The 23428-nt window shown below is 39.2% G+C and overlaps 1 protein-coding gene across 1 annotated transcript in view; it reads left to right on the forward strand.

Annotated features, from left to right (window-relative positions):
- Positions 1-5445: 5445 nt before the first annotated feature.
- NAMPT (nicotinamide phosphoribosyltransferase) overlaps positions 5446-23428 on the forward strand; it is a 37761-nt gene continuing 19778 nt past the window's right edge. Inside the window, exons 1-3 of the mRNA XM_021682932.2 lie at positions 5446-5776; positions 20662-20818; positions 22265-22368. Of these exons, the coding sequence (XP_021538607.1) occupies positions 5720-5776; positions 20662-20818; positions 22265-22368 (318 nt within the window). The 5' untranslated portion in view covers positions 5446-5719. The remainder of the gene's footprint in view (positions 5777-20661; positions 20819-22264; positions 22369-23428) is intronic.

Below are 23428 nucleotides of genomic sequence, written 5' to 3' on the forward strand. Positions count from 1 at the left end.
TATCTGTCAGGATAAACCCGGTTATGCTTGTGGTAGCAACCTCTAAAATCTCCACGGCTCACAATAAGAAAGGTTTATTTCTTACTCACACTACATGGCCAGCACCAATTGGCCCTGATTTGGTTCTGGGTTGTCTGCATTTCAGGATTTAGGCACATGGACCAGCCCCTATGTGGAACACTGCAGTCTCTGGGGCAGAAGGAAAAGAGAGAATGACAAACCATGCCCGAGCTCCTAGAGCTTCTGCTAGGAGTGATGCTCATCCCCACGGTGCACATTTCATGGCTAAAGCAACTCCCATCATCACGCCTGAGCTTAACACAACAGGGACATAGAAAAAAGATGGTGATTTTAGGCGAACAATACAAGCTGATAGAAGTTGCTCCTTCGTTCATTCAGTAACTATTTGCTAAGCCCCTACTACGTGCCTGGTGCTACACTTGGCTCTCTGAATAAAACAGACGTGCTGTCGTAGCTAGGACCATTTAGGGAGTTCCCGCTGGTGGCCTTGCTTTGTCTGACCGACACAGGGGACTCCCCATCTGCTGAGAGGGAGGGAGTTGTTTCGAGGTAATAGGTTTGAGGAGAGAGGTGAACATTTCAAATAACCTCTGAGGAAAATGGGAAAGAAAGCCGAATAGAGGGAATGGAATGGAAGAGCAGCCCTACACGTCCTGCTGTGGATGCAAATTCACGGCTGTGTGATGTTTCCTATGAATGCTCAGTAGCCTGGATACTCTCAGAGCAGAAAAGGTAAGGATTTGCAACCAGCTGGGAGATGATGGAGCCAGGGATGGTGTGGGTAATATGAAGGAATGGGGTCTAGACTAGGTCTCGATAAGGAGAAAAGGAAAGTCATCCGGGCAGGTGCTGGGTCTTGAGAGCTAAGTTTAGGAGGACAGTGAGTGAACTAGAAAGGCAGGTGTACTGACCCAGAATACAAGCCTGCAATTGAAGGTCTCACAGGTAGAGCCTTTCCTGGTACAGAAACATTCTAGGGCCTGGGCATGGCAGCGCTCGTAGGTCTTTATTCGGGCCTTACTCTGCACTAGTCACTGCAGTTCAGGGTGATGTTCACAGGCAACTTGCTATTGACCTCACAGTCCCATGCTGAGTTTGCTGCGGATAACAGAGTAACTACCAATATTTTTTTGTCTCCCTTCACACCAGATCCCAGTGATTTCATAGCTGCTTTGGAAAAGACTGAGGATAAATACGGCATTTCTTCTTGAAGTCCTCCAATGCTGCTTTGGACATGTGTATACATTCCTATTGAATCGAATCACATTGGGATTAATTTTTTTCCTGCTTCCCACTCAATAGCAGGAAACTCCTTTTGACATCAGCGTTCTATACATGTTCACCAGCTTCAACACTATCCTCTCTGAGGAGGGTAAAATGGTGCTCATCTCCAAATCATGTAAAGTAAGATGGAAACAATAAAATGTGTAAATGGAAACATAAGAAAACAGAACAGGAAAATATTTAAAATGGTTTCAAGAAAACTGGTCTTTTTTAAAATTCAGTTTTATGGAGATTCAATTTATATATGATAAAATTCACCAACTTTAAGTATAGAACTTAATGAATTTTCACAAATGTATACAATTGTATAATCACTACCCCATTTATCATTTCCATCACCCCAAAAAGTTCCCTCACATTTGCCCCTTTACAGTCAATCTGCCTCCCTTAACAATCACGGATCTGCTTTCACTATAGTTTTGCCTTTCTAGAATTTCATATAAATGAAATCATACAGCATGTAGCCTTTCATGCTTAGTTTTCTTCAAGAAAACCAGTCTTATATTGAGAATATGAAAATCCTCGGTTATAAGTTAGGAAAGGCAAGGAAAATAGTTTCACCAGTCTGCGTCCGCCTACTCTGGCTTCATCCTCAGTATTAATTCCCAAGAAAAATCGAGTCTTACATGCTAGTTATATTATTCTCAATTCCATTAGAAATAAATACATCATTATTGAAATGAGAAATGTTTATCTGAGTACCACTGACACACATCTCATGTACCATGAGTGATCAGCAAACCACACTCCAGAAAACACTTCATTAAAAAATCTTAACAGTTTTTATAGTTCTAGCAGTCTCATTCTCTCAGTCATTGATTTTGGCTATCGAGTCTTCAGGTGACCGTCAGAAAAATGCATAAGTAATATGACACCCAAATCCTCACACAGAGCATCTAAACTTGTGCACATCTGTCCTACTTTTAAAAATGAACTCAAACCTTTTTTTCTTTTTGCTCTCTACCATGACTTCCCACTTTATATGGTTGGAATTAGAAAAATTTATGTTTGGATACAAAGGGAAACAACACAACTAATAAAGAGGAGGAAACTGATGCAGCATAAGGACTAGGGAGACTTCCTGCAGGATATAAGATTTGAAGAGGGTTTAACATCAGATGGATGATGAACCCGGCACTGTCCAGGTATATAATGGGTGTAGCAGTCAGACCACAAGGACATTTGCCGGGCAATGACGGTGAACAATCCAAGTCCATGTGCTAATCCTTCCTGTTTGTGGGTTACACTTAACGCTATCACTTCTGTACTTTCAGAAGACTCAGTAGTTTTCTGTGTGTTTCTGTGTGACTGCAGAGGGCCCAGCAGACTGAGTGATTAAAGAGTGCGCCAAGGGTGGGCAGCGCTGACAATCAGATCCATGAAGACCCACATCTTTCCGTAGATGAGTCCTTTTCCTTGCGAAATTACAACTCTAAGAGGTCCCCAAAGCGTCATGGAAGTTTGAATTTAAAAAGGCCTAAGTTTAATTAAAAAGTTCTTTTACATTTGTCTTTCTGACAGTAGTTGCTGCTTGGTAAAACTAGAAGTTATAAAGGGCAACAGACAGGACCATTGTCAGGAGTTGCAGATGGGTGAATCCCATGCCTACTTCTCTAGGGGTTTTTTCCTGTTTTTATTTATTTATTATTTATTATTTATTTATTTATTTATTTATTTATTTATTTGAACTGTGTTTCTTACTGAAGTGAAGCCAGGTCAGATTGGAATATCTGAGGCCACTTTGAAATACAAACGTGTACCAAAGTCTGTCTGGAAGAGTGTGTGGAAAACAGGAGTGGTGCAGTAACACCCACTTGGCCTGATCAAATATATGAGTGGCAAGCATTCATAGTACTCTGCAGGATATAAATCAAGAGCTGGATGCCCAATTTACCCTGCTTGACTGGCCATTTGGTAGGAATGGTAGTTTAATCCAGGGCTTTGAATAAAGTGAGGGATCCAGTTGAGTCTTTGTATTGACATTATTTGTCATGTGTGGGTACCCATGAGAAACAGTTTCTCAGAAACTTTTACATGCTACTAAACGTACTGAATGCTAGCTGTTAAGCTCTTTCAAGGGAGGCCATCTTAAAAATGAAATCTTAATTTTGTATAGTACTGAAGCCCAATTAATTCAAAATGGTCCGGTGTTTAGCATGTAGGTAGTTACATACAGTGTGTGCCTGATTATTAGGCAAATGGTGATTTTCTAACGTTCTCTCTTCTGGAGACAGCTATGAGGGTTTAAGTCACTAATACGTGTGCAGGCCTTGTGACTTTCGTACATTTAACAAACAATGTCAATGCAATATTAACATTTTTGCTTGTATTGATATTAAACTTTTTCACCTCAAAGACAGCAAAATCAAATTTTATTTTGCTTTAAAGAAAATGCTACCATAAACAAAGCCCATTTTGTAATCAGAACCCAATTTTTTTTTCCTGCATAAGGCAGCATAGAACAATGGTCATTTATACATACATGGATTCCAGGAAGCTAAGCCAAAAGAATTTGTCATTTAAGTAAGGTAGGTTATGGAAATGTTAAATCAAGAAAAAAGCACCAAATCAAGAGAGGCATAAAGGATCATCTTCCTTCTTTGAATCCCACTGCACGACTTGATAAAATTTGCCAAAATAAAAAAAATTTTAAATGATTTACCTACTTGTTTTAAAAAATAATTTCCCCCAGGAAACACAGGGTCAACCCAAAAAAATCCTCTTTGTTTTCAACTTTTTTGCTGAAAATTATTCTTATTCTATTATTCTAAATGTATTATTATTTACTACCTTGGTGAGTGTACTATTACTACCTTGGTATCTCACCACTTCCGTAATCTTTGCCTGTATAGACTCTAGATGGAGGCGACTCTCCAGAATCTGTACTTATTCCAAGACCACAGTCTGGACCCAAGTTGCTTTTAACTGAAGAGGTGTCCGTTTTGTTGTGATGAATCTCTCAATTCACAGCGTCCCCCTTCTCATCCCACCCCACCCCCCAGATAAAATGAGATTTTCACTAACTTTAAAAATAATCTATAAAGTTCCTGTGCCAGTTGTCATTGAACCGCTTTTTTTCCGGCTACTTGTATCTTGTAAAACCTAAATCTTGGAATTAAAAAAAAAAAAAAGCAGCAGCAGCTACGCTGACCATGTGGACAAAGGAAATCTTAGTTTTACGCAAAAATGCAATCACGTATGAGAATTGCGTAAGTGGATGGTCGGCACTTAGGTGAAGTCATTCGACGTCGTTTCCCTTACTTCTTTTTTGGAGGTTACCAAACCATTTCCCAAGATGTAACGATTAGAACAATGATGAAATCTGTTTTGCATCGTGTCAAAACTTGGCCCGTTGCCATTTACTTCTCGGCACTACTAGATTCAATTAGGCCTCGTACTTTCATTATCTGTGAGGACTGAAGTCAACCCCTGCCTTCACGTGCAGGCAATTTTCTCCGGGAAAGTCAAAACATCATTCAAAGGATCCAAGAGCTCAGCCACACAGCGGAGGAAAGCGGAGTCGATGCGGCAGAGCAAAGGGGACCCTTAGACCTTCTTCCTCACCGCAGCTCTTCGGATTTTAAAGAGAGCCTTAGGAGGACCAGGAGGGACAAGAGGGATGCAGGCAAAAGGTTCGATCCTCAATCCCAGCCGGAGACAAAGGTGAGTGCGCGAGCGGGATGGGGAGACCGGCAGAGGAAGGCTCCTCAGCCCCTAGCCGGGTGGCATGACTTCAGGGGACTCAGAAAACGAGCCAGGACAGGGTAGGACAGGAAGGTGTCAGCCGGGCGGGCGAACCGGCTAATCGCAGGAGGGCCGAAGCTGGGAATTCCCCCGCCCACCTCCGCTCCGCCGTGCCGGGAAATGAAACCGAGGCAGGGACGCGGGTCCCTGGCCGAGACTGCCCGGAAGCCTCCGGTTCCCCCCGCCACCCCCCCTCTCCGCTCCGCCGTGCCGGGAAATGAAATCGAAGCAGGCGCTCAGGCCCTGGCCGAGACTGCCCGGAAGCCTCCGGTTTCCCGGAGCGGGCGTCCGGGAGAAAGATCGCGTGCCTCACGTCTTCTCCGCCCAGCCCCGCCCCCCGCGCGCTGCGCACGCGCGGCCGCGCCCCGCCCCTCGCGTCCCCTCCGGGGTGATGGGGCGGGGGCGGGGGCGGGGAGCCGAGGTGAGGAGTCGGTCGGAGTCCCTGGGCTGAGAGCTCGAGAGCTACCGGCGCCACCACCCCCGGCCGCGTCACGGCTCCCGGACCCGCCCTCCAGTGGCCCCTCCTCCCCACTCCGCTTTCCCCTCCTCTCCCCCGCCCCTCAGACCGAGCAGTGACTTAAGCAACGGAGTGCGGTGAAGCCCATTTTTCTCCTTCCTCGCCGCCGCGCCGGGCAGCTCGCGGCGCGTGGCCCGCGCACTCCCGCCCGAGATGAATGCTGCGGCAGACGCCGAGTTCAACATCCTCCTGGCCACCGACTCCTACAAGGTAGAGGTTCGGGGCGGGGGCAGGTGAAGAAAGAGGGCGCGTCCAGGATGAGCGCGGAGCTTGGGGTGGGGGGCGCCGCTCTAGGGTCGTGGCGCGGCACTATCCCGAGGGAAGGAGCGGGCGGGCGGCGGCGGCGGCGGCGGGCTGAGGCAGGTGAAGCTGGCGCCGCAGTGGGGAGGAGGTGGATGGAGGAGGGATGGAGGGATGGACGGCAGGAGGCGGGGCTTTGGGGTGCGTGGTGGGGGGGGCGCGGCGAGGGGGCTGAGGCGGGCCTGAGCCAGCGCCGCCCGCCCGCCGGTCCGCCGCGGGGCGCGGGGCTCCGGGCTCGTGAGGCCGTGGCGCGGTCGGGGCCAGGGAGGCTTGGGCGTCCCCGGCCGAGCGCACGCCTTCCCCAGGAGCGCGGCCTTTTGGCCTTGGGCCGGGTCGGGCTGGGCCGGCCTGGGCGAAAGGTCGCCGGAGGAGCGGGTCAGTTAGGTAACGGCCCCTGGGGCTCGGCCATGGAGAAAGGGAATGGGGTTTGAGAAGTGGGTTTTCGCCCGCCAAGCTGAATCGAGTGCGCTCCCCCCTTGCTGGGCAGGTACGTCCCTTCCCGAGGAAGAGGTGGGCGAGGACCTCGTAGGGGTGCCGCAGCAGCCGGCTACGTTCTTCTGCCTGTGGCCGGGGTGTGGAGGACACTTATCCGCCCTCGGTAGGCGTGCTGGATTTCCTCGACCCACTCACTGGGCTCGGTTTCAAACTCCTTGGCTGCTGGTGATCACTCATACTCCTCATCCCTTGTTGTAAAGGCCGATAGGCTGCCCTTATTCCATTAGGGCCACTACAGGATTTCTGTGAAAAGGAAAGTGAAAACACGAGTTTTAACCCTGGAGAACTCCCAGAGAGAGAAATGACACCTTTGTGTTAATATGCCTATTGGACAGTTGAATGTATTGCTGCCCCATCAGTTTTGTTTGAAACTCATACAAGTAAGTAAAGGAAAGAATGATTAGAGGAAAATCTGGCAAATGTTCTTTGCCCCAGTTTCCAAATTACATGAAGTAAACTGAACTATACTTTGCTAAGCTTTGTTGGCCAACGCACTTAAAAGATGAAATGTCAGGCCAGACACCCCACTTGAACAAAATAAATTTTAGTATTTACTTGACAACATGGTGGTTTGGAATATGAAGGAAAGCATAATGCTCTCATATTGTTGGGTTTTTTTGTGATTTTTTTGCTTTTTGTTTCTTTCCTTAAATATTTGGAGAAAGTATTTTGGAGAATCCCATTTTACTTACGTTCTGTTTTGTTCATTTCTTCCCAATCACCTTAACCTTCTACTTAAGATAATTTAGGCCGGTACTTACTTAAAGTAGAGCAAGTTTCATTAACAAGTGGTCTTTTAAATGGAATTTTACAGTGGAAATCTACACCATTGCAAGGAGATCAAAGTATTATCAAGTATGGTTTACTTGGCCTTAAAACTTTCTCTTGTCTTAGTTCTAGTGTTTTGAGTATCTTCAGTAGTGATTTTAGAATGGTCTCATTCATAGTTTTTTCTTAACGAAATTTCTTTTGCTAATTTTTTTTCCTAACTAAATCTTTAAAATGATTTCCAAAAGTTTTCTTAATGTAGCAATTAAAGATTTGGTTGGAAATGGGATATGTAAACAGGTTGATGGGTCTAACTTATAAAAACAAAAGGAGTACAGATTCCTTTAGTTTGTAGTTCCTCTGGCAGTTATATATAAGGAATGTAGAATTGCCTTAACATCAGTTTTCTGGGCTGCTTTTAATTAAAAGAGTGAATTACCTTAAAGTTTCTAATCTCCTAGCGTGACATACTTAATGCATTGTTAAGAGTTTGCATCTATTTAATAAAGTTTATTCCTGCCCATTTTCAAATCAGACCAATATATTTTATTTTTCTCATATGAAACCTTTTTATTTTCTTACAAGGCTTTAAGTTTTTGTTTTAATTCTAGTTAGGTAACATACAGTGTAGTAGTTGTTTCAGGTGTACGATATAGTGATTCAATACTTCCATATCATCACCCAGTGCCCATCAGGACAAGTGCACTCCTTAATCCCCCCCTGTTTAACCCATCCCCTTACCCACCTCCCCTCTGGTAACTACCTTTATTCTCCATAATTAAGAGTCTGTTTCTTGGTTTGTCTCTCTCCTTTTTTCCCTTTGCTTGTTTGTTTTGTTTCTTAAATTCCACATATGAGTGAAATCATACAGTATTTGTCTTTCTCTAACTGATGTATTTTGCTTAGCATGATACTCTCTAGCTCCATCCATGTCCTTGAAAATAGCAAGATTTCATTCTTTTTTATGGTTCAGTAATCCATTGTGTATATATATATGTATATGTATGTATGTATATATATATATATACACACCACCCCTCTTTATTCATTGATCATGGACACTTGGGCTGCTTCCATATCTTGGCTATTATAAATAATGCTGCTATAAACATAGGGGGGCATGTATCCCTTTGAATTAGAGTTCTTGTATTTTGGGGGTAAGTATCCAGTAGTAAAAATTACTGGATTGTAGGATAGTTGTATGTTTAACTTTTTGAGGAATCTCCGTACTGTTTTCCAGATTGGCTGCACCAGTTTGCATTCCCACCAACAGTGCAAGAGGGTTCCTTTTTCTCCACATTCTCACCAACACCTGTTGTTTCTTGTGTTGTTGGTTTTAGCCATTTTGACAGGTGTGAGGTGATATCTCATTATAGTTTTGATTTGCATTGCCCTGATGGTAAGTGATGTTGAGGATCTTTTCATGTGTCTTTTGGCCATCTGTATGTCTTCGTTGGAGAACTCTGTTCATGTCTTCTACCCATCTTTCAAATTGGATGGTTTGTTTTGTGGGTGTTGAGTTGTATAAGTTCTTTATATAATTTGGATACTAACCCTTTATAGGACATGTCATTTGCAAATGACATTCTCCCATTCAGTAGGCTGCATTCTAGTTTTGTTGATTGTTTGCTGTGCAGAAGCTTTTTATTTAGATGTAGTCCCAATAGTTTATTTTTGCTTTTGTTTCCATTGCCTCAGGAAACATACCTAGAAAAAAAGTTGCATCGGCTAATGTCAAGAAGTTACTGCCCATGTTCTTTTCTAGGATTTTTATGGTTTTAGGTCTCACGTTTAGGTCTTTAATCCATTTTGAATTTATTTTTTCATATGGTATAAGAAAGTGGTCCAGTTTCATTCTTTGCATGTAGCTGTCCAGTTTTCCCAACACCCTTTGTTGAAGAGACTGTCTTTTTCCCATTGGATATTTTTTCCTGCTTTGTCGAAGATTAATCGACCATGTAGTTACGGGTTTATTTCTGGGCTTTCTATTCTGTTCCATTGATCTGTGTATCTGGTTTTGTGCTAGTACAATACTGTTTTGATTACTACAGTTTTGTAATACATCTTGAACTCCAGAATTGTGGTATCTCCAGCTTTGCTTTTCTGTTTTGAGATTGCTTTGGCTACTCAGGGTCTTTTGTGGTTCCATACAAATTTTAGGATTGATTGTTCTGCTCCTGTGAAAAATGCTGTTGGGATTTTGATGGAGATTGCATTAAATGTGTGAATTGCATTGGGTAGTATAGACATTTTAACAATATTTGTTCTTCTAATCTATGAGCATGGAATGTCTTTCCCTTTCTTTGTGTCATCTTCAGTTTCTTTCATCAGTGTTTCATAGTTTTCAGAGTATAGGTCTTTCACCTCTTTGGTTAGATTTATTCCTAGGTATCTTATTATTTTTGGTGCAAATGTAAATGGGATTGTTTTCTTAATTTCTCCTGCTGCTGCTTCAGTATTGGTGTATAGAAATGCAAGATTTCCATACATTGATTTTGTATCCTGCAACTTCACTGAATTCGTTTATCAGTTATAGTAGTTTTTTGGTGGAGTCTTTTGGGTTTTCTATATATGGTGTTATTTATCTGCAAATAGTGTTTGACTTCTTTACCAATTTGGATGCCTTTTATTCCTTTTTCTTTTCTGACTGTTGTGGTGTGGATTTCCAGTAATAGGCTGAGTAAAAGTAGTGAGAGTGGATATCCTTGTCTTGTTCTAGATCTCAGGGGAAAAGCTCTCAGTTTTTCCCCACTGAGGATGATGTTCGCTGTGGGTTTTTCAGATATGGCCTTTATTATGTTGAGGTATGTTCCCTCTAAACCTACTTTGTTGAGGGTTTTTTATCATGAGTTGTACTTTGTCAAAATGCTCTTTCTGCATCTATTGAAATGATCATATGGTTCTTATCCTTTCTCTTATTGATAAGATGTATCACGCTGATTGATTTGCAAATATTCAGCCACCCTTGCAACCCAGGAATAAATACCCACTTGATCGTGGTGAATAATTTTTTTAATGTATTGTTGGATTCGGTTTGCTAGTATTTTGTTGAGGATTTTTGTATCTATGTTCAGCAGAGATATTGGCCTGTAGTTAATTTTTTTTAGTGGTGTGTTTATCTGGTTTTGGTATCAGGGTGATGCTGGCCTCATAGAATGAATTTGGAAGTTTTCCTTCCTTTTCTATTTTTTTGGAATAGCTTGAGAAGAATAATATTAACTCTTCTTTAAATATTTGGTAGAATTTGCCTGTAAACTCATCTGGTCCCGGACTTTGTTTTTTAGGAGTTTTTTGATTATTGACTCAATTTCTTTGCTAATAATCACTCTTTTCTAATTTTCTATTTCTTCCTGTTTCAGTTTTGTAGTTTATATATTTCTAGGAATTTAGCCATTTCTTCTAGGTTGTCCAGTTTGTTGACATATAGTTTTTCATGATATTCTTATAATTGTTTGTATTTCTGTGGTATGAGTTGTTATTTCTTCTCTCTCATTTGTGGTTTTATTTATTTGAGTCCTTTCTCTTTTTTTTCTTGATGAGTCTTGATAGAGGTTCATCAGTTTTGTTGAGTTTTTGAGAGAATCAGCTCCTGGTTTCATTGCTCTATTCCATTGTTTTTTTAGTTTCTGTATCATTTATTTCTTTTGTAATCTTTATTATTCCTTCCTGCTACTCTTTCCAGGTTTTGTTTGTTGTTTTTCTTTTTCCTAGCTCCTTTAGGTGTAAGATTAGGATGTTTATTTGAGATTTTTCTTGCTTTTTCAGATAGTCTTGTATTGCTATAAACTTGTGTCTTAGAATTGTTTTTGTTGCATCCCAAAGGTTTTGGGCCCTGTGTTTTCATATACTTTTTAATTTATTTTTTGATTTCCTGGTTGACCCATCATTGTTGAGTAGCATGTTATTTAACTTCCATGTATTTGTCATCTTGCCAGACTTTTTCTTGTGGTTGACTTTTAGTTTCATAGTGTTGCGGTCAGAAAAGATGGCATGATGTGACTTCGATCTTCATGAATTTGTTGAGGCTTGTTTTATGGCCTAATATGTAATCTATTCTGGAGAATGTTCTGTGTGCACTTAAAAGAATGTGTATTCTGCTGTCTTAAGATGGAATGTTATGAATTAATCTGTTAAATCCATCTGTTCATTCAAAGCATTGTTTCCTTATTGCTTTTCTGTTTAGGTGATCAGTACATTGATGCACACAGGCTGTTAAGTTCCCTATTATTATTGTATTATTTTCCATCAGTTCCTTTTTGTTTGTTATTAACTTTTATGTATTTGGTGTTTCTGTGTTGGGTGCATAAATATTTACAGGTGTTACATCTTCTTGTTGGATTGTCCCCTTTATTATTATAGAGTGTCTTTCTTTGTCTCTTGTTACAATCTTTGTTTTAAAGTCTAATTTGTTCAATAAAAGTATTGCTACTCTGGCTTTCTTTTGACCTCCATTTGCATGATAGATGTTTCTCCATCCCCTCACTTTCAATCTGCCGGTGTCTTTAGGTCTAAAAGGAGTCTCTTATAGGCAGGATGTAATCTAGTTTTTTTTTTTTATTTCTTTTGTCACCTCATGCCTTTTGATTGGAGTCCATTTACATTCAAAGTAATTATTGATAGATATGTATTGTCATTTTATTCATTTTTGGGGGGGTGGTTTCTTTCTCTGATCTGTTCTTGTCTTTCTCTCTTTTATGGTTGGCTGGTTTTCTTTGGTGATATATTTGGATTTCTTTGTCTTTAGTCTTTGCGTATTTATTAGTGGTTTTATGTTTGTGCTTACCATTAGGTTTGTATGTAATCTCTTTGGCATTTAGCAGTCTATATTAAGTTGATGGTCATTTAAGTTTGAACCCATTCTTTATTCCTCTCCTCCCCACATTTTAAGTATATGTTGTCATATTTTCTATCCTTTTATTTTGTGAGTTTCTTGACTGATTTTTTTACAGAGCTATTTTTACTGCTTTTGTGTTTCCTACCCTTATACTGTCACTTTTGGTCTCTATGTTCCACTCAGGGATTCCCCTTTAATATTTCTTGCAGGGCTGGTTTAGTGATCATGAGCTCCTTTAATCTTTGTCTGGGAAACTCTTTATCTTTCCGTCTATTCTGAATGATAGCCTTGCTGGATAGAGTTTTCTTGGCTGCAGATTTTTCCCATTCAGGCACTTTGAATATATCATGCTCTCCTGGCTTAGAAAGTTGCTGCTGCATGATCTGCTGATAGCCTTATGGTGTTTCCCTTGTATGTGACTATATTCTTTTGTCTTGCCGTTTTAAAATGTTTTATCATTATATTTTGCCAATTAAATTACTGTATGTCTTACTGTGGATCTGCTTTTATTGATTTTGGGGGGGGCGGGGTAGGGTGTCTATGTCTCCTGGATCTGGATGTCTGTTTCCTTCCCCAGTTTGAGGGAGGTTTTCAGCTATTATTTCTTCAAATAAATTTTCTTCCCCCTTTTCTCTCTCTTCTTCTGGGACTCCTAGAATATGAATGTTAATATGTTTGATGGAGTCACTGAGTTCCTTATGTCTGTTCTTGTTTTGCATAATTATTTTTTTTCTCTTTTGTTCTTGATTACTTTCCATTACTCTGTGTTCTAGGTTAATAATTTGTTCCTCTGCTTCTTCCAGCCTGCTGTTCATTCCATTAAGCATGTTTCTTATTTTGTTTATTGAGCCCTTTATCTCTGCTCTGTTATTCCTTATTTCTGTGTTAATGGTCTCACTGATACCTTCCACTCTTTTCTCAAGTCCAGTGAGTATTTTTATGATCATTACTTTAAATTCTCTATCTGGCATGTTACATAATCTGTTTTCACTTAGATCTCTGCCTATGACCTTGTCTTGTTCTCTCATTTGGGACAAGTTTGTCTTTCTTCTCATTTTGTCTTAGTCTCTGTGCCTGCTTCTGTGTATTAGGAAAATCAGCTACATCTCCTGTTCTTGAGGCTAATGAAGAGGAGATCCTGTAGTGCTGTGCCATGTAATGTCCCTTGTTCCCCAGGGCCTGGCACTTCTGGGAACATCTCCAATGTGTGCTGCATGTGCTCAGCTGTTGTGTCCTGGCTGCTTTATCCTTCAGGCCAGTCATCTGCAGAGGCTCTCTTTGCTTGTTTTGGGCAGTGTTTGGTCCCTGGCCTGAATGTAGCACGTTTTAACTAGGTGTGCTCTGTTCTGCTTGTGGAATGAGGCCTGTCGCCACTGCCACTGGAACCGAAGCCCTGCAAATCTCCCATCTCTGGAGGCACTGTGTGAGCATGGGTTTGGGCTGGCCTGGGTGACGGGGCCCACAGTGCTAAGACTGAGGCAAATGTGACTGGGAGGGGCAGTCCCACCCAAGCACAGTGGAACTGTGGGGCTTGGTGTAAGCAAGTTAGGTAGGGAGTGTGGATGCTATGCTGGTTCTCATAGGCGGTCCTATTCTTACGGTGAGGGGCAGGGAGAGGGAAATGGCTCCGGCCAGTTCCTTTGTTCCTAGAGGGGTCTCTCCATCCACGCTGCCCCTCTGGGACATGCTCCAAGATGAGCAGATAACCTCCCCACTGTGTGCCCCAGGCTCTCTTCAGGTCATTGTTTCCACACTCTGTTCATGGGCTGTTTGACCTGCCCTCTCTCCAAGAGCAGTGCAATGCCCTCTGGGCTCTAACCCAGCCAAGCCTGCTCACCTTTAAAACTCAGGGCTTTAAGCCCTGCTAGTTGAAAGAACTCACGAAATTTGGCTCCTCTTGCTTTCCAAGCTCCTCTGTGTGTTAGTCTGTCTCTAGCCCTTCTCTCTTCCACTGCAGCAACAATGATCCATTTCTCCCAAACCTCATTTCCATACTTCCTACCTTCTTCGATGTGTGTGTTCTCTACTTTTTAAAAAATTTTTTATTGTTATGTTAATCCCCATACATTACATCATTAGTTTTAGATGTAGTGTTCCATGATTCATTGTTTGTGCATAACACCCAGTGCTCCATGCCGAACGCGCCCTCCTCAATACCCATCACCGAGGCTAACCCATCCCCCCACCCCCCTCCCCTCTAGAACCCTCAGTTTGTTTTTCAGAGTCCATCGTCTCTCATGGTTCGTCTACCCCTCTGATTTCCCCCCCTTCATTCTTCCCCTCCTGCTATCTTCTTTTTTTTTTTTTCCCCTTAACATATATTGCATTATTTGTTTCAGAGGTACAGATCTGAGATTCAACAGTCTTGCACAATTCACAGCGCTTACCAGAGCACACACCCTCCCCAGTGTCTAATCACCCAGTCACCCCATCCCTCCCACGGTTTGTTCTGCCAGTCTTCAGGTCAACTTCTGGGGTATTTAGGGTGATTAGATAGTTATCTAGTTGTGGGATGAGGCAAGCCTTGTATCCTCCTACGCGGCCACCATCTTCCAAGTTTGTCTAATATGAAACCTTTTAAGAAGATTTTCATCTTGGGGCGCCTGGGTGGCTCAGTCAGTTAAGCATCTGCCTTCGGCTCAGGTCATGATCTCAGTGTCCTGGGGTCAAGCTTCATGTTGGGCTCCCTGCTCAGTGGGGAGCCCGCTTCTCCCTCTCCTTCTTCCTCTCCCCGCTCTCTGAAATAAAATTTTTAAACAAACTTTTTAAAAAAAAATATTTTTATCTTAGTAAGATTTTTCATTTTTCCTCCCCAAAAGTCCCTCAAGAGGATTCAGTCAGGTTCATATGTTTTATACCAGTGGTTTACAACAGTACACTAAAATAGATGGTGTATTCCACACTGACATTTTTCAGTTTCATTTATCTTACATATTTTGTGATCCTTATAATCTGTATTCCATTTTTACCTTTTTATCTTCTTAGATGAAGAAGAGACAGGAATGATAATCCTGAGGTTAGAAGTAATAAAATTTTTATTTGGTGATTACATGAGACTATTACATATTCTACTTACTACTGGCCAGTTAAAGTAGGTAGGGAACATAGTGGTTTTAGACGTGTTGATGGAAGAGAGAATATTGTTGATTTCTTCTTTCTAAAACTAAAAGAATAGTTGGTTGTCTTAAGGTCTACAAAAAGTTTTTTTGCAGGTAGTAGGGTAGTGTCCAAGCACATGACAGCACGGTTATTTTGTTTTTACTTGTATCCTCTCTGGAGGGTTCAAGACAATTTGGATCAGAGGAGGAGCGTTGAAAATACATATTCATTTCTGTAATCTCCTACTATATTATATATAATAAACTGAAAAACAGGTAAATCTGGTTGTTTCTTCTATTTTCATCCTGGGCTCTTGTGTAATCATTTTCAAAATGGCATAAAGTAGAAGTATTTACTGGATTGTATTTATGTTTTGCTAAGCCAGCTAGGGAAAGGTGCATTGGGCTGCTTTAGCCATTGTAGTACTTAAAAAGCATTTGGAACTTCTTGTAAAGGAGACCGGTCAGATTTTTGTTTTGGGTTTTTTTTTCCTCCGCCTATCCCTGGGGTAGCCAGAGTTGGGGACAGATCTTACTGGCAAGTTAGTCCTGGCTGGAACTTTAGTTACCCAGTGTCTGAGCCGTTCCTATTTTTCATAGTTGCTTCTTTTTCATTACTTCTGAACAAACACTTAAGTTAAATGTCACGGTGACTCTCTCATGGTAGCCTGAGCCTTGTGAAGAGTGGAGTACTGTTGCAGTTTGTACGTCAGAGATTACCTGTACATTCGTATGATGCAATTTTCCAGTGAGTTTTATATTATAAATTATAGGAAAAGTTCAGGCAACAAATAAAATACTATATGTAAATCACGAATACACTTCATAGGAAGATTAATTTAGGTCAGTAGTAATTATATAATATTTTGCAAAACAAAGATAACCAGAAGCTGGTGTCCTCTTTGTCAGTTGACTACATCTTTTTTAATGGTGTTTCCAAAAAAAGGACAAATTATCAGGAACCCTGTGCTAGGAGGTTTAGGGGAAGGGGCAGTATGATTATAGCTGATTTGACAATTTCCTCTTTTCCCCAGAGTATAATCCAAAAATCTTTTAGCCATACTTTTGAAGTTGTTATTGCTTCAAAAGCCAAATAGCAAAAAATTATTTTCTGTGGCAATAGAAGTATTTCTAAGGCTTGAGAAATCTTAAATAATGTTGAAAAGAAAGAATCAGTTAATTTTTTTTTCTATTTCTAGCACATTAGCATTGACAAGGCAGAAGGTCTTAGCCATTGTAAGGCTAAGTGGATCCTCTTCTGAGTGCCCTTATAATTTATATAGATAATATAACTTATTTGTGACATTATATATATTTTCCCATGTGTTCTTATATACACATGGTATTGTTAAAATGTAGGCTTATGATCATTTCTTAGCTGTTAAAATTATAACTGATAAAGTAGGTTAGTAGTAGTTGCCTTTGTCTTGTGATCCCACTGTGAGAGGAAAGCTCTTGAAAAAACATCAACTTTATGGGAAACCTGGAGAGGCTCAGGAAAAACTTAGAGTTTGCTCTCACAGAAAGATTCTTTGCAACTTAAATACTTCTTATATTTCTCTTCATTTTTTAATTATTTTTAGGGGGGAGGAGGAGCAGAGGGAAAGGGAAAGAGCGAGAGAGAGACTTTTAAGCAGGCTTGATGCCCAGCGCCGAGCCCGACGCAGGGCCTGGGCTCACGACCCTGAGATTACGACCTGAGCTGAAATCAAGAGTTGGATGCTTAACCGACTGAGCCACCCAGGCATCCCTGATACTTCTCTTTAAATGTCATACTTGGGACAAGGATATTTAGTAGCCTAGGGATTGATTATAATTTTTAGCTTTTCATGAAGTAAATCAATCACATGACTGTGAAAATAACTTTTTTTTTTTTTAAAGATTTATTTATTTGAGAGAGCGAGAATGAGAGAGAGAGCGAGTACATGGGAGGGGGGAGGGTTAGAGGGAGAAGCAGGCTCCTCGCCGAGCAGGGAGCCCGATGCGGGACTCGATCCAGGGACTCCAGGATCATGACCTGAGCCGAAGGCAGTCGCTTAACCAACTGAGCCACCCAGGCGCCCGAAAATAACTTCTATTAAAAGAGCTAATTTTTCTGGTGTGCCAGTGTTCTTTACCACACATGTATGTGTATACTGCTAGTGCTCTATTAGCTGTAGGAAAAATCATGCTAGTTGAGGAAACATTTTTAGAGGTAAGGTTTGCTGAGGATATTATGAGAAGTTAGTTATTTTCATCTTATAAATAATGTTAAATTTATTATAGAACCATTTTCTCTATTGATAGAAGTCAAAAGTAACGCTAAAAAAACCCAACATGATTTAATAGCTCCCTTTTTGTAGTTCAGTTTAATTTTGAATACTATGAAACTTTGTGTTACTTAACATACTTAAAACTGAGCTCTTGATTTCCCAATCCATTCCTTCCACAGCCTTCCCCATCTCAGTAAATGGCACCATTATTCACCCAGTTGCTCAAGCCAAAAATGTAGGAAATACTTTTGTTTCCTCCCTTTTTATCCCCCAAATATAATCTATTAGCCTAATTCTCCTTTACCTCCAAATGAGCCACTTCTATCACGTAAGCTAGTCTTTAGCCTCTTACCTGATGGTCCTGCTTCCTCTTTGGTCACCCTGTAATCCATTCTTGACCTCACTGTCAAGCTGATCCTCATAAAATATGAATCAGATCATATTCATGCCAACTTAAAACATACTAAGGGCTTCCTATTGCACTTGATGTAATATTCAAGCTCCATGTGGTAACATACAAGCCTTTACACGATCTTATCCCTGCATCTCTCTGTGACCTTACCATGTACTCCCTCTTCCTCCTCCTCCTCCCCACTCTCCAAGCACCACCCAAGCTGGCGTTGTGTTCTGTCCCTTAAATCAATGTATTTCCTACCTCCTTATAGTTTAGGTCCTGTCACATGTCACCATCTCAGAGAAGCCTTCCTGGCCCCCTCTTTACAGCAGTCTATTAGGCCCCCTCCCAGCCCTTCATTTTCTTTTAATTTTTCAAACCTACATCTAGATCTGAAATTATTTTGTTGATTTATATGTTATTCTCTGACCTTCCAACCCTCATTAGCCCTTTGAGAATAAAAACCACCTTAGTCCATTTATTTTCCCATCCTCAGTACCTGAAACAGTGCCTGATACATAGTGGACAGAGAGTATATATTTGTGAATAAACTATTTTCAAAATAACAGTTTATTAATTTGATTTTCTGCTGTATCATCTCATTTTCTAGTGAAGGTTCCAAGTGGTTCAGCAGAAAGCAAAATGAAGAGGGTAGTAAACCTAGCAAAACTGGAACCATTACAAATCTTCTATTGGCTGTATTCTTAGAATAGTATTTACTAAAAAGCTCTGTTTAAAAATTTTTTCCCATTAAAACAATGGTATAAGCCAGTATAAAATAGATCCAAACATACTATTTGATTCTTTAAATATATTGGGTGTTCATTGGTAGGTGGTTAATTGCCTGAGAATTAGCTTCTTCAGCTAAATTCTAGAACAGTTCTTGAAAGTTCTCCAAAGAAGATTTTAGAAGTCACACTTCATTTCTAATTAAGCAGGCTAGACAATTTTGTGTTTTTAATGACATTTGTTTTCAGAGGAGGCATTCTGAATATTTATGCAAAGGTTTTAAGTATATAATTAAAGAATATGGCAGAAGTAAAGCTTTAAAATTATAAATACATTCAGTCATTGTCCAGAACTGGAACTATACTTGTATGATCGAAAAGTTTTAGTATACTTTTAGACCAAAGTGGAGTTAAATAGTTTAGGAACATTTCCATTCAGCATTTGACTGCTTGGTCTACTCAGAAGATGAAAATAATTGATTTGCCTTCTCATACTTTTAAATTTGACATAGAAAAAGTAAATTTATAAAGATACACCCTTAAGTATATGAACTGCAAAAAGGTCAAACTACTGAGAGTCACAGCTATGAATATGACTTCTGTAAACTTGCATAATGTGATCCAGACCTTTATTTTACTTCATCGTAGTTGACTTTTCTTCTACCTCACTACTTATTCCCACTAAAGGAGTTGGAGTTATTTAGATTGTAAACTGGACATTTTCATTTTATATACATCTTGCATATATTTTTAGGTGGTGTTACCTTTTTCTAATCATTTCTTAAGTAGTTGAAATAGTAGTGATTTATTACTGGGGTATCATTCATATATATACTTATGTTGTCTTTGCATTTTGGTGAATTGGTTCATAGATTTAACTGCTCTGGGTTTTTAACTGTTTTACTGAGCTACTGCTTCAGCTTCCAGCAGTATCAGTCCCTAGGTTCTAACCTAAAAAACAAAAAACCCAAACCAACCCTGGTGCCTACCTCTAGGTTTCAGATTCTTCTCGCAGGTTGCCTTCAAGCAGCATAAGGGTGCTGTTTTCATAGAGTTACAAGTTGCTTCTTTTGGAGAAGAAAGATTTATTAAACATTTGGGTTTTTTTGCTCTCTATATAGAGTATATTTATTTTAGAATTTTTGTGCTAAGCTACAAAGATTTTTTAGGTTAAAGCCAAGTTTTACTTTAAGATTGTGCATCCAAACAAGAAAAGCATTGGTTTCTCTAAACTTAGGATCAGAGCTAAACAGGAAGAATGGTTCATGTTCACAGTGGTCATCCATGGAACTTGTTCTGCAGCGATCATTCCACCATCACCTGCTTGACCGCCCTCTACCTTAAGCCTTAAGGCATTTTCATTCCTACTGTTTCAACAGAGCATATACGTATTATTCTTCCACTTACTTTCTATTGGTAAAATGTTTTAACCACATTAAAATATAAGAAAATTCAAATTAAAATGAACTCACTTTTTTCTTAAAACAAAGACGTATTAACTTTCAACAGTAACTCTAATCCAAATTCATGGAAGAGAAATAATATTTCTTCATGTTTTTAAACTCCTAGGGATTTGATGTTGCATTGGACAGGCATCTATTTCCCAATTCAGAGGAAATTTGAGAAAAAGTAATATAAAACAGGATTTTATTTTTTTTACTGCTCCTGCTGCATTCATCCAGGTTTTCATAGTGTTACTATGAAGACTGGAAGGAATCATTCTCACTACCTCGCTATATAGATGCAGTAGAGTCATGGGAAGTCGTTGACTATTGACTTATCAAACATAGCACATTTGGGTAGTAACAGTACCAAATTCTGCTTCCAGTTCATTTTTTATATCATGGGTATGCCCCCCCACCCCCCCGCCAGGCAGCTACATCTCTTTCCCTGAAGGAAGACCATTCCCCAAGACCAAATGAGATACCTGTCTTCAAACTTTGATTTCAAGTGTCCGTCCATCCCCTTAGAGGCTTCATACTTCCTTAAGTTCAGTTTATTTGTTTATAAAATTTAATACTCGCCTGTGGTTTTGAAATTAAAATACTGAACTATTAAAAAAGTATCCTAATAAGTATGATGCCTATTCTTTACAACTAGGAAAAGAAGCTGATCAGTAGCAGATAAGAAGTGTAGTTTCTCTGGTTTTAGATAATTTCAAGCCCTTTCTGTCATGATTTATATTGTTCTAATGTTCTCTAACTCAAGTATTTCTCTTTCCTTTAGGTTACTCACTATAAACAGTACCCACCCAATACAAGCAAAGTTTATTCCTACTTTGAATGCCGTGAAAAGAAGACAGAAAACTCCAAGATAAAGAAGGTGAAATACGAGGAAACAGTATTTTATGGGTTGCAGTACATTCTTAATAAGTACTTAAAAGGTATTATTTTTCCTAGTATGTTTAAAACACTGCTTTTATGTAACACTTCATAATTTTTCTCCTGTATTGTTATATTCTATGATTTGAAATAACTCCTTCAATAGTTTAATTTTGATATGTACTTAACTACTTTGCCTATTTAGGGGTTTATTTTGGAATTGTAAAAAATCTGTTAATTTGAATGCATTAAATCTTATAATTTGGTGTATGTGCTTATTGTTCTAAATATGAAAGATTTTCTGAAACTAGTAAGTTTGGGAATAAGTTTAGAAAAGTCAGTAATTTTCTGAGGATAATCTGGTATGTTAATAGATTTAAGTCATTCACAGTAAAGGATTCATTATTCATCTGGGAATTCATTTTGAATTATGGTAGCAATTAGAATATTTTTGTCATAATCTGTTTTATCTTAAAACCCTATTTTTCAGAACTGCCTGACACTGTGGCCTTAGTCTCAAATGCATTTTAAAATGGAAAAAAAAACCAAAATAATTTCTGTGCTTTTGTATTTGAAAGTCCATGTCTAGTTTGTTTTATAATAGTATTTCTGGGGCGAAAAGAGTTCACAAAGGTTTTTTATACATTTTGGAAAATTTCATCTCTGAAGCCTTTTCAAATAAAAATCTCAAATGAAGACAGATTAAGTTGAATTTTACACAGATAATAACCTTTTCCCATAATCTTGGCAGTTTTAAGATCAGACAGTTCAGATATGTTATACCATTGAAAACCTACTTGAGTATCCAAAGTACTTTGCAGTAAGACTTCCCAAGATATTTTAAATGAGTTTACTAGTGACCTTATATAGAGAAAGTTACTAAAGATTGATGTCATACTTCAGTTCTACAGCTTAAAGACTTTATAAAATATTATTTATAATTATAGCTAAAATTTATGAATTGCCTATTATAGACCAGCATTATGCTAAGTATATGTCTTAACTCACTTAGTCCTCATAGTCATCCTGTAAGTAGGTGCTCTACTATTATCCTCATTTTACAGCTAAAGATAACTAAAAGTATATTTGAGAAGCAAAAACTTAGTCCTTGTGTAAATTATTGGATTATCAGCCCTGAAGACACCCTTTATAAATAAAGTAAAAAGGTTCACCTGGAAAATTATCTATATCAAATTTGAAGGGTATATATATTAATAGTGATAGAAAAAATACCAACTTAGAAGTTAACTTATTACTGTGATTTAAAAAATAATAATTTCTTCTGTACATCTCCTTTTCAAATAAGAACTTATATGCTTAGGGTGAGTGAGCAGAAGGACAAATTCCTTTTCTGGCTGTGCTGTTGACTCTGGGTGATCATTTAACTTCTCAGTTCTTGGTTTTTTATCCATAGAATGGTGAAATATCTAGAAAGATTAATCCTACAGCAACTCAGCAATTTATAGAATGCCTTTAGAAATGTAAACAGGAGAAATCTGTTTTTTCAGGTAAAGTAGTGACCAAAGAGAAGATCCAGGAAGCCAAAGAGGTGTATAGAGAGCATTTCCAGGATGATGTCTTTAATGAAAAGGGATGGAACTACATTCTTGAGGTAAAAAATGGTTTTCACATTTTGCTCTACTTTGGTTTTGCTTTTAGTTCAAAATTTCTTAAAAGGAATTTGAATAGAAGACTATACTTATGACTTATTTTTCTGTCTGTGACCCGAATATAATGGCTATTTTAGATATTCTTGTGAAAAGTTAAGGGTGACATTTAAATTTTTTCTATAGCAGGTCTCAATAATTGGTTATAATATAAATGAATTATTTAAATCACTAGCATTTTTCAGAAAGGAGATTTAATCTTTTCTTTGAAAGTGTACTATAAGAAAGGGCATGGTTATTTGGCAGTTTTAAAATTTAGGTTTTTTTCTTGGCTATAGATCATTTAAGGGAATAGATGCAGTGAGTCTATCACTATGCATTAATTCTAGGAAATTTCCCTGACTGAATCATTGGAATGGTTCCATGTTGATCCATAAAGTCAATTTTTATTCTTTGTTGTCCTGATCAATTACTTAAGTCCTGTAATATTCATACCTAGCATGTTTGGATCGATTACTTAAACTTTTGAGCATCCAAAGACCTGGGAATTGAGTTATGAGTGTTGAATGTCCTCTGGTGGTGGTCTTTACTACAAAGATAGATTGGGAATTGGATCTTTTGGCATCTTGCCATGTCAAGTGTTCATTTATGTCTTAAAAACAAATGTCTTTTCCACTGTAGACTATCAAACACAAAATAATTAGGAATACTTTAACTTTCAGGCCTATATTGTAATACTGAGTTTTACTATTTTTTACTTAAGGGTCTTTGAAGAAGTCAAGTAAGCACTCTGTGCTATACTTTCCCTGTATCTTAAGTAAGATCAGTAAAATCTGTTGGCTAACTCCTGCACTTAACCCCATTTGGTTTGTTGGGAAGAGAAAAGTAATAGATAGGTGTTAAGCTTATTAATATAATTCCCAGTAGCCAGGGTGATAAACCTTTTGATTTTATGTTCAGAGAATTTTAGGGATCTAATCTAGTCTTATCTAACCCTGTTTTAAGAATAGTCTGAGACCTAGAGATGTTAAATGACTTGCCCAGAGTCCAAGTCAGTATTTTTGA

The sequence above is a fragment of the Neomonachus schauinslandi genome, chromosome 12 (genome assembly GCF_002201575.2).
Source record: "Neomonachus schauinslandi chromosome 12, ASM220157v2, whole genome shotgun sequence".
NCBI classification, from domain to species: domain Eukaryota; kingdom Metazoa; phylum Chordata; class Mammalia; order Carnivora; family Phocidae; genus Neomonachus; species Neomonachus schauinslandi.